At 33.6% G+C, this 12,364-nt stretch overlaps 1 protein-coding gene across 1 annotated transcript in view; it reads left to right on the forward strand.

Moving 5' to 3' along the window:
• Positions 1-12,364, forward strand: part of MS3_00011127 (uncharacterized protein) — a gene marked incomplete at both ends in the record, with an annotated part of 170,451 nt that overhangs the window by 68,689 nt on the left and 89,398 nt on the right. Inside the window, one exon of the mRNA XM_051219539.1 lies at positions 2,542-2,725. Within this exon, the coding sequence (XP_051064864.1) occupies positions 2,542-2,725 (184 nt within the window). The remainder of the gene's footprint in view (positions 1-2,541; positions 2,726-12,364) is intronic.

Below are 12,364 nucleotides of genomic sequence, written 5' to 3' on the forward strand. Positions count from 1 at the left end.
ATTTGATGTTATGCTGTGATGTGGTGATCCATTATTTAAGCGATTCGAATTTCATGCATTGAATCACAGTGTCGAGTCTTGCTTCAACTATTTCAGCTTAAATAATCGAGCAGTATTATTTGTCATCAAACTTAGTGAATTGCTCGAAGCCATTTGCCTAAATCCACACCTGCTAGATGAATTGAATGAATTATTGGCTTACATGATTGCAGCAAATGGTGGAAAACCCTGTATCTAGGTTCCATTCTAATTTGCATTTATTAGAGAAACGTACATGGAATCTGCGGTTTGATCTTAAACCAATTATTACCATCGTCAAAGACTATTGCCATTGAGTTATTCGCTCTGATGGTAACTTAGTGGAGTAAAATAGTTTACACACTAATTAATCACTCACAAGTAAACAATATATAATGTTATCTAGTTAGTAACTAAACTAATGATAACAATTAAACATCTATTCTGATCAAAAGAAAAGGGTTATATTTATAAACTAGGTCAATTGAGAAGACCACCTTTGAGATATTTGTATTAGGTTATTTTTACGACAGCCGAAATTAGTCTGACAAAACTTCAGATATTTCAAACTAGTTGGATATATGTATATAGTTACGGATTTAAAATTGTCATTTTTAGCATAAAATATTCAATCAAGACTTATCAAATTATAAAGGACCAATCAGCGTCTAAAGTGAAGGTCACAAACTAACCAATCATATCGATGGATGTATATTCTTGGAAAGGACAAGAATAAATTCACAGTTAATATGATGTACTTTTTATATGAGTTTGTAATCACTAAAGAATATGAATAAGACTTGAGTTTTAATCTCAAAACTAATACAATATTATCAAAACATGCTTGGATGATCATTATAGACATTTAGTCAGTAGTACTAGACTTCCACACTTATTTTCTTGGAATGTATTGAAATTTGATGTATAAAAAGGCTAAAGCTTGGTACTATGCTAAATGCTTGAAATTGAACCAAAAAGGTTTTCATAATTTATACTCTCAGGAAGATTTAAAAATCAATTAGTAATGATATTTAGTAATATAAATAGTTATTATCCGAATGTATTTCTAATTTTAGTATCCTTCGTGGAAGCTTCTAGAGCCTCAAGGTCATTCAAAAACTAATAAGTGTTAATTATTTTTCGTGTATTGTCTGTTATGTTGAGCCCATATATCTCATTCTAGCTTTCGGACACCTCAATCTATTCATTCTACTAGAGTCATATTTTGACCTTGTTAATTATTCGCTTATCAATCTTGACTGTTTTTATATGTGCGCATATGTGTGTATACATTTCTTATCCTATTCATCACATATCTGTAACTTATTTTTGTGTGACTATAAATATTGATTAACGCTGGATTAAATGGGAGTTGGTTTACCCGCCATCTCAACTGTGCGTCGTTTCGCTTCTCTCTATTCTATTCGTTTCATATGCAAAATATATGTATTCACAGGTCCATTCTCGTTATTCGACTTATTTAATTCCGTTATTGACTAACGCGATTAAAGTCGATGATTATATACAAGGATAGGCGATAACAAACATTCATACGATCTAATTGGAGTCAGATTAAAATGCCACTAAAGTGGAGAGCCCTTTCTACAACATCGTCCGATGTAAATGACGACAAAATAAGGGGCCCCACTAAATTCGTATAAAAGTGAACACTAGAAATAAAGTTCCTTCTGTTTATTTTCATCCTCTCTGGTTTCGTTTTGGGTACTAGTGTAAACGATTGTAACAGTCTATAAATCGATTAAGATATGGTATCTCAAACATTCGATACACATCACCGTCATCAAACACGTAATTCAATGTATAGTAGTGAGTAGAAAGTGGGTATCAATAATTGTTGAGAATTTAAAAAATTCTTGGCAGTCTTTTTAGTAGTGGAAAGGAAAACTGGAAATACTTAATTCAATCAGGATTGGATAAAACCTTATAGATAGTTCAAGAAATACGATGGATTATGCTCTATACCCTGAATGGATAATTCCTGATTTCACCACAAATCTGAATATATCTACAAATGCATCTAAAATATCACAGTTACCCAACAACCTAAAAATATCCTCATTTTCTTAACCTTAATTATCTTTGGAAATGTGAAATTCTTCTTAAAATTCTCATCTTTTAGTTTCCTACTGAAATTCCAAATGTAAGGGGTTTTGTGCCGGCTAAGTTATCTAGTAGTTAAGCGCTCGCGTCGTGGGTTCAAATCTCGCGACGCGAATTCTTGGATGTACATTGAGTCACACAATAGGATGAAACAGCAGTTTAGTGCTTCCAGGCTTTTCATGGTGGTCTAGCTCTAATTGACTCATGATCTCAACTATTGAATTTACTAAAATATCCACAAAAATCTTTCGGATATGAATTAAGGTTATGTTAAAACAAATCAATATCAAACGTCTAAATATCAAATAAATGATTATTATTTTCTTTAAAATTGATCAGTGTAACTGTTGAGTGTCTTTTTTTAATAGTGACTTTTATGCACGTATATCTGTACACTTTTAGGTTTCAGGAACATCTGTATCAGAGTCTAGATTTGGCAAAACATTTCGAGCACCACGTGGTTCTATTCTACGTGTTGACAATGTATTACCATCATACAATGGTGCAGTGATCACATGTACAGCTACCAATGCTTTGGGTCAAGCTGTAAGAAGTGCAACATTAACAGTATACTCTGATGAATCAAGTAAGTGTTGGTTCATTTTTTTTTCTTAAATTTTTTTCTGATGAGAAAAAAATAAGTTTTTCTTCAATTGATTGATGATTTACTGCGAAAATATCTACTAATGGACTTAATGGCCCCAATGAATAAAGCTCATGATTCCAACTGATAAAAAGACTGTATGTTTGAGTCCGATTAAAAAAATACCAGGTAAGTGATCATAACATATGAAAGTACTGTAGAAATGGTTACAGTAAGAGTTTCATTACCCATACTGTAAGTTCGTCTGTTCAGACGGTCTAAAACAATCTATACATTCATATTAAAAATAAAACTACTTCCAAATATGATATTTAAACGTATAAGCTCCCGAATTATATTCTCAATATGTATAGTGTGAAAATTAGAGAACAGAATCAATTCTAACCAGATCAAACCATCAGTAGTGCATTCAATAACATAGAATAAGTTTGGAAGCACAGTGTATTGTGATGGATAGTCAATGAACAAAGTGTATTAACATCTGTAATACAGCATTAGAACTTTAAAAAAACTATCTAATCATTAATAAACACATGCAAAGTGTGAGGATAACTATCCTTTTTTTCGATTGTTGAACACACGTACAATATCTAGCTTTTTCAAGTTTTTTTCTGTCCATTGAGTGGGTCACTGATGAATATAAGAGTGCAGTTTTCATTTTTATTATCTTAAGATATCTACATATTATCGATATGGGAGTTTGTGAAAATTGTAGTGTTTTAACAGTTGAATTCACGAGTCAGTATAAACTAGATCATTATTGAAATCCATTCAAATTAGTGTGATCACTAGTGACTAGCATCAAGATGGATTTCCTGTAGTTATATTGAGAGATTATTGACTAGTGGAGTCTAATCCGTGTCAGGTGGAGACAGTTATCCGCCCCAGCCAATTGATGAGATCTTGAGCAATGTCATGGATCGATTGAAGTTAGACATCAACACTGTTAGATTCCAGGCAGCCCAGCTTACTAGAGGTTAAACGTTCGCGAGCGAGACCGAAGGTCCTGGGTTCGACCCTTCAGCGCGGAATCGTGAATACGCACTACTAAAGAGTCCTCTATTAGGACGAAATGGCTGTTCACTGCTTCCGGGTTTTCAATAATAATCTAGCTTAAATCGGATCATGTATTCAACTGTTAAGATATCTACACATGTCTTCTTCGAACACGCTATTGTAGTGCACCCCAACTTGGTGGATTATAAGAGCATGAAGAATGAAAGTAAAAATTACACTCTTATAAACAATGTTCACCCCTAAATAAATGTAAATATGATAGACATTACTTTCACATCGAACATTGAGCGGTAAATGTGCTGCAAACTCGCGCTCACATATCCAGTCCCAATGAGCAAATTAAATAAAAAATTCAAATATTGAGAATATTAAAAAAGAAACATTATTGACATATTGAAAACGTTTAAATCATTTTTAAAATTTTACCCAATAAAAGTAACACCAATAGAAGCACATTAGTTTCTATGATAATACTGGATTGAATCTTCCTATGTTACGTCATAACTAATCTAGGCGCGATTGTTTGATTTTGCTGATATATATGAATCTTGAGAGGATCGCTTATGAGCATAAGCCTTCCTCTATCTGGTAAATGGATAGCAGTGAAATTTTTGGTCTTGGTCTCGTTCTATTTGAGACTGATCATCCGGATATACCTGGATCTCAGTGTCGATATCCACATATGCAGATGTTGAGACATAAACTATGAAATATTACTATCTGCATATTGTATTTCTTAAGATTACATCTCTGTTCAGAAAAATCTTAGAATGGGTGGTTTCCATAACGAATAAGTTAGTCAATTGAAGGTAGTTAGATAGAAATCCCGCTTCTTCGAGATTTTACGATACTTGAAATTACTCATTATGACGTACCTATAAACTTGAAGGATATTGAATTCATGAATCAATCAATGTTAGACCATCCTAGTATGGGACTCGTCAACAATGCGCATCCATGTTCCCGCACACGGGATTAGAACCCAGAACCTTCGGTCTCTCTAGCAAACACTTGACCCTTAGACCACTGAACTGACATCCATCGGTGTTAATGTCTAAATTTTATCAATCCACGATGTCGATCCACAACCTCAAACTGAGAATTTTGAAGGAACTATTGCTACAAGATAAATTCGAGTCCGACTCACCTAGTTTCACGGTCTTAGGCGGTATTACTAAGTTATTCGATGTCGACTGACCTTATGTATGAGTGTGATATTTACAATTGACTGATCATTGAGTAGTATTCAAGTCAATGTCCCAAAGGATTTTTCAATTCGTTTATTTATTATCAGTATTATATTATCAAATCAATGTGTGTGTATTAATACTCAGTTTAATGCTCATTTTACTATGTTTTATAAAATCTTATCATCTAAATCTAAATCACCCATACACCATTTAAGTAGTATGTATCAAATTTTGAATAAACAAAGAACGAATAACTGATTGTATAAATGAATGGATAAGAAGCTGACTGAGTGAGTGAGCGAGTGAATGAGAAAATACGTGAATAAATCAATGTTTGAAACCAGAAATTTATTCTCCTTGGCTTCACTTCTCTATCTCTCTCTCGCACCCTCGCACTTTCACTTACTATTCACTTCAGTGTAGTTAACTTGAGTTTATGTGTTAGTTAGTGAGAAATGATTGAGTTTCCAATAATAATGATCATGTGAATAACGATACAGTGGACATACATGAATGAATTAATTTCATTTTAGATATTAAGATTCAATCGGTTTTTAAATAATAAGTTTCATAGTAATCATACTGTTACTACTACTACTACTACTACTACTAATAATAATAATAATAATAATAATAATAATAATAATAATCTATATTGAGAACATGTTATACTCTTCAATGAACATGTAACTGATCTCTGCCTATCTCATTGAAAAAAATTCTAGGTTTTATTTTATTTTTTTATTTTTAAGAAAAAATAAACAAAAAAATGGTTATTTGGAACAACGACAATCATAATTTTATTCCTGATAGACTAGGAATTCGAGAGAAGGATAATAGATGACTGAAAAATAATGAAAGATGAATAGAATTATAGAAGATGGGGAGGGAAGAAGGGAAATATGCCGATTTTAATTGGTATATTTAGATAGAGATTAGTCAATAAATATTGTTCATAGAGATGGTTGAATTTTTAATAGTTTAAATCATAAATGATGGACCTTAATTAGACAACTATTGAAAGACAGGAAACAGTGGATAGCTATTCTGTGCAAGTGTAGATATCAATGATATTCATGTAGGATCAAATCCAAGAGTATTAAGTCTCACTATGGATTCATTTTGAGAGATAATTTCTGCAGATCTAATGAGAAGCTATGAAAAGCCTAGTTCAACAATTTTGGGGATGAGTATGCTACTCCTCAATGACATTGGAAGATGTTTATATCGCCAATCGTTTGAAGTAAAGAATAGAAATTATTCAGTGCTAGCTAAGTGCTTTCAATGTTGAAGGCTAGTTGTAAGACCAGAAATCACTGATTTAGTCTGCTGTGTAGAGTTAGTGGATACACACCATAAAAGTTTCATACTAGAACGAAATAGCTATCCACTGTTTTTGATTGAGATCATGAACCGATTGATGTTAGACCACCACAATTGGAAACCTGGAAGCACTGGACGGCCGTTTCGTCCTACTGTGGGACTCCCCAGCAGTGCGCATCCACGATCCCGCCCGCGGGATTCGAACCCAGGGCCTTCGGTCTCGCGTGCGGACGCCTAACCAACTGGACCACTGAGCCGGCATCCAATGGTGATAGTTTCTAACATCAACCAATCCACGAAATTGCGCGACCAACATCTTTAAATAGTACAGACAAAGTATTCTGATTTTTAAGTCCCATGCCAGATAAAACATGAGTATAGATAGATAAACATGTCAAGTACATAAGAGAATGAAACTCAGTTCTTTACACACACACACACACTTTCTCTCTGTGATAATTCGATTTATTTTAATAGATATATCTTCCGATCCGAATTCAGATGCCTTATTCAGTAGGCCATGGAGCCCACCAAATGCCCTGGTACGGCCGAGCGTGAGGAGAGTGCATTCTCCTTCTCGAAATGCTCTCACATGGCCATGTGCATACAACCACTCCCAGGGAAGTCTTACTCAATACCTTCTCATGATACGGGTGTTTACGAAATTGAGAGGACAAAAAAATCGAATGTTCAGCCCTTTAACCGAGTAGGTGGATACGGAGGATCCACCTAGGAGTCCCATAATAGGACGAAACGGCCGTCCAGTGCTTCCAGGTTTTCAATTGTGGTGGTCTAACATCAATCGGTTCATGATCTCAATCAAAACTTAATAATCTCCACAACCCCTGTACTAGTTATTCACTGTTTCTTGGTTTTCAATGATGAAGTAACCAAGTAGTCAGCTGTAAATAATCGTACCTTTGTTATGATTGTGAATATCCTGGGTTCGATCCCTAATAGATGAATGGTAATTTCAACTTTAGTGTTTATGCTAGAATGATACAGCTGACATCCGGCGATTTAGGATCTTTTATAGGTTGTCTATCCTCAGTCACTCCATGACTGTAACTATCTTACTTTGAAATTCCTCACGAAACTTATCAGGTCGATAATTATTGTGTTACGTATGTCCAACCACAGCCTACCTCGATTTCTATTAATGACGGATGTATGAGTCGGTTGGAAGAAAAATAGATTCAGCTACACCACGAGGTGAATTTAGTCTAAGAAATCATTAAGACATTAAGACATTCATAAAATGTCATTTATCTATTAATTAATAAGTCAACATGACAAATACAATAAATCAGTTCAAAACATTATAATTCTTAATTTGTATTACAAAATATCGACTAAAATGGTGTCGTAATGAAATTTTCACAGTTGAATTCATGAATCGATCTAAGTTAAACCACTAGTGAAAACCTGTAAGCACTACTGATGAATCTCATACTTGGACGAAAAGGTCATCTGGTGCTTCCAGGTTTTCAATAATGGTCTAACTTAGATTAACTTATGAATTCAATTATGGGAATATGACAATTTCCACAAATCCCTATACAGATCATAATGAAATACTTAAATTTTACTGGAATGATATAAAACTCATTTATTTGATTAAAATATACACAGTCAACATTGTGTGGGAATTCTCGGAGTTCTAGTGAGAAACCGTGACCAGTGGAGCTAATCCATGTCAGATAGAGACAGGTATCTACCTCAGACAATAGAAGATGGTTGTACAATTTCGTGGATTGGTTGAGGTTAGACATTGACACCGTTGAATGCAGGTCAGGTCAGTGGTCTAGAGGTTAAGCGTTTGCGGGAGAGACTGGAGCTCCTGTATTTGAATCTTGCATGTGGGATCGTGGATAATCACTGCAGTGTACTCCCATAATGGTACCGAACGGCCATCCAGTACTTCCAGGTTTTCAATGGTGGTCTAACATCAACCGATTTATGAACTCAAAGTTTATTTAATTGCTATGTTAATTCGTTACAGATTGATCTTAATTATGTTGTTGAAAATCGTGTACTATTGAACAGTTGCTTTGTTTAAGTGTACAGCTCTTCATTATCCCATACCCATAACTTAATCGTTGATCATTCCATCACAGACTGAGATATCGCAAATCGTATACATATTGAATAGATAATTTATCAAATAAGAATGTAACCTATATATAAAATTATGGATTGAAATCAGTTAAATAGCCATTGAAAAGCAGAAAGAATTGAAAAACCCTTCCGATGTAGTATGCATCTCCTTAGTTATACTCATCAACAAACCCTCTCCCCAATCTGTAGTCCAGCGTAGGAACTTTAAATACGACAGAGAGCACTTAATCTTTAAACCACTAAGTTAGCATCCATTGGTCGATATATTTCATTTTGATCAACTATTAATACATCTTTCAATATCATTGGTAGGTAAATGCTTAATGTAAACTGGAAAATTCAACAACCTCCACTGAAAATATCTCCTGTACAATAACAAATAATTTACTCATTATTTAAGTGATTAGTTTTTTTTAATAGAGAAGTATAAATTCATTGAATAAATTATAATTTTCTCCTAACATTCAATCTATTTCATTCACAATGATTCTGTGTATTTCATTTTCAAAGAAGAAGAAAACACAAGAATATTTGATAATACAAACTATTAAGTATAAGTGAATTAAAACTTCATCTAATTACACAAGCAAGTGGCTATCAAGACTCAGTAGCTAAGTGGATAACACAATGGCATTTGAAGAGAACAGTACTGAGGTGGAGACCCAGAGTAAACATCAACTCTGAGGTGCAGGTACATCCAGCCAATGCGTTCCGAATAGGACGAAACGTGTGCCCTGGATTCCACTGCTAGCCACTATGCATCTTTGCACAAACTATGAAATAGTTTATTTAGTATAAGAATGAATACAGATATGTTTGGAACAACTGGGTTAGTTCTTTACAAACAAAAAGACAAGAAGTTTTCTCTACATTTCTAGTGATGTACATCTCATGTATATCCCAATAATTTAACTTTAATTTCATTGATTTTGTTATTGTTATTAATGATACTAATAATAAAGACGAGGTATTTATTGTTCCAACAGTGAAACTATAAATTATGGACGACCTTTTAGTGACGCTAGACTGACTTTGAGAGTGTTCACCTAATAACCAAGATCAAATGAAGGTTGTAAACCTGTGTGAGAAATTAGGATTATGATTTAAAATTAATAATTAAGGTTAGAAATTGAATTTTGTGTTTTCATCACGAAATGACATTAGCTATAATGCTAAAACTTTATTTATCCAAATGGTTGAATGGATTTCGCGTCAAAATCTGAAACCTGTTATCTTATAGGTGATTGGTTTGTCCATAAATTATAGTCTCGCCATTTCAACTGTTTTCATTTGATAATGGATGATTTACGTTTCGCTTAACCAATAAACTAACTAACTAACTAACTGATTGACTGATTACGTGTATACAACAAATCTGTGTTTGTGTATATGTAATTGTGTGTAGTTGTGAATGAATCTTTTATATTAGATATATGTACAGCTAAGTACATTTGTATGCTTTCATAACTACCTGTTTATAGCATTTTAGCAAATCTTTTTAAACTTGTCTTCTTTTATATATTCAATAGTAAAATTCTTTTTCCCAAGGGTTCATATTCATATTTAGTTATTTTATTCTAATATATTACTTAATGTATTTTGACAGTTATTTATGCTCAGAATGGGTTTTGTGGAGATTTTAGAAATTTCACTATTTGAGCTCATGAGCCAATTAAAGCTAGACCACCATGGAAAACCTGGAAGCACTGGACGGCCATTTCGTCCTAGTATGGGACTCCTCAGCAGTGCGCATCAACGATTTCCCCCGCAAAATCTAGTCGGTTAAGCGCCTAGCGCGAGACTGATAGGTCCTGGGTTCGAATCTCGGGGGGGGGGCGAGGTCGTGGATGCGCACTGCTGAGGAGTCCTATACTAGGACGAAACGGCCGTCCAATGCTTCTAGGTTTTCCCTGGTGGTCTAGCTTCAATTGACTCATGATTTCAACCAGTGAATTTATTTATGCATTTTATATATTTCTATTCAACAAAGTACTCCAATGCATATTTGTACACGATATATACTTTTATAGGATATTTTAATACCTTAGTGATTATCATTAATACAATCAACTTAAAGGATATTTGCTTATCATTTCTATTTGTTTCGTGTGCTACCTTTCTTTTTTTGCATTTGTTGGTCTCACTTCATGATTTGTCATTTATAGAAATATGTATAGATATTGAATATTAACTAATGAGGTTTGATCAGATATTTGATTTGATGATCTATTGAAGTGATCTTTTAATTTCCTCAATTTTTGTTGAGTTCAATAATATTCTGTAGCAAAAGTTGACAATTATCTCTTCTTTAACATCGTATATGTATGTGTATGATTAGAATTGAATAGATAGTCATTGTCTATAATGTATGCTTCAGACTCAATTGTTTGATACTATACATCAACAGAATGAGAAAAATTGTTCTGTAGTTGTTAGATATATAATAAGTAGAAATGTTGTATCTTGTGCTTAAGAGTTAAGAATGGTCAATGATCTTTATTTTGACTTTTGATTAATTGTTGTTTATCTTATATTCTTATCTTGAATGAGGTTTTCGTGCATTAGATGATTATTTCAATTAAAAAAAACAATCAATATAAGTAGAAATGGATTTCAACTCTGGGATGCAGATATATTGAGCTGATGAGTCCCAGATAGGACTGTAAGCCACCATGATATATACTTATAGTGCTTGTTATTTAAAGTAATATCGAGGAAATCCTCACAGGATGCATATATACCAATAAGAGACTGGTTAATTGCAGTTCTAAACAACAACCAATATATATATATATATATATATATATATATATATATATATATGAGATGGGTTTTGTGGATATTATAGTAATTTCAATGGTTAAGATCATGAGTCAGTTGAAGCTAGACCACCATGAAAATCCTGGAAGCACTGGATGGCCATTCCGTCCTATTGTGGGACTCAGCAGTGCGTATTCACGACCTCGCCCTCTGCGCGATTAAAACTCAGGACCTACTGGTTTCGCGGGCAAGCACTTAACCACTAGACCACTGATATTAATCAACATGTGCTCACTAGTGACTGGCTTCAGGAGGTATATCCTGGAGTTCTAGTGAGAAGTAGTGACCAGTGGAGTTCAACCAGGTCTGTTGTGAGATAGTAACTCACTGAAGACAATGGTGGGTGTGTCGCTGAATGTCGTGGATTAGTTGAAGTTAGACATTAACACCGTTGGATGCCGGCTCAGTGGTCTAGTAGTTATGTGCTCGCGCGCGAAACCAGTAGGTCCTGGGTTCGAATCTCGCAGGGGGCGAGGCCGTGGATGCGCACTGCTGAGTCCCACAATAGGACGGAATGGCCGTCCAGTGCTTCCAGGTTTTCTATGATGTTCTAGCTTCAACTGACTTATGATCTTGACCACTGAAATATATATATATATATATATGCTTGATTAAAACTATGTTTTACCATTCTTTTCACAGATATTAACAGTTTAACCGATAAAATGCATTGTTTATTTGAATAACATTATTCATCCTTTTTTCATTGTACAATCCAAGTAGAATATCAAACATTTGTAAATATATTTCCATTCATTTAATACTCAAGTACTGGATATATAACAGCATAGTTTTCATATGATATTTCACTTCATTCATCTTAAGCTGTTTAAATATATCTTCTATGAACATGTTATCTCAATAATCTAGATAGAATAAGTAAATAAAATGAAATTAGAATTTCAAATGAAACCTTCATTGAACATCTTGATCGTATTCATTGAATGAATGGAAAATAACCTGGTTACAACAATAGATACTTTAATATTCATAAACTTATTTCCTATCTCAATTTATTATAGTTATTATAATTATTATGAATGTTTAAATGAATAGTATGTTATAAAAAAAACTTTTTTTTTGAAAAAAATATGAAAAGCGCGCAAATTTTTGATTTTTCAAATTTCAAATTTTAAAATTCCACTTATTTTTA

This window comes from Schistosoma haematobium, chromosome 5 (genome assembly GCF_000699445.3).
Source record: "Schistosoma haematobium chromosome 5, whole genome shotgun sequence".
Taxonomy (NCBI): Eukaryota; Metazoa; Platyhelminthes; class Trematoda; order Strigeidida; family Schistosomatidae; genus Schistosoma; species Schistosoma haematobium.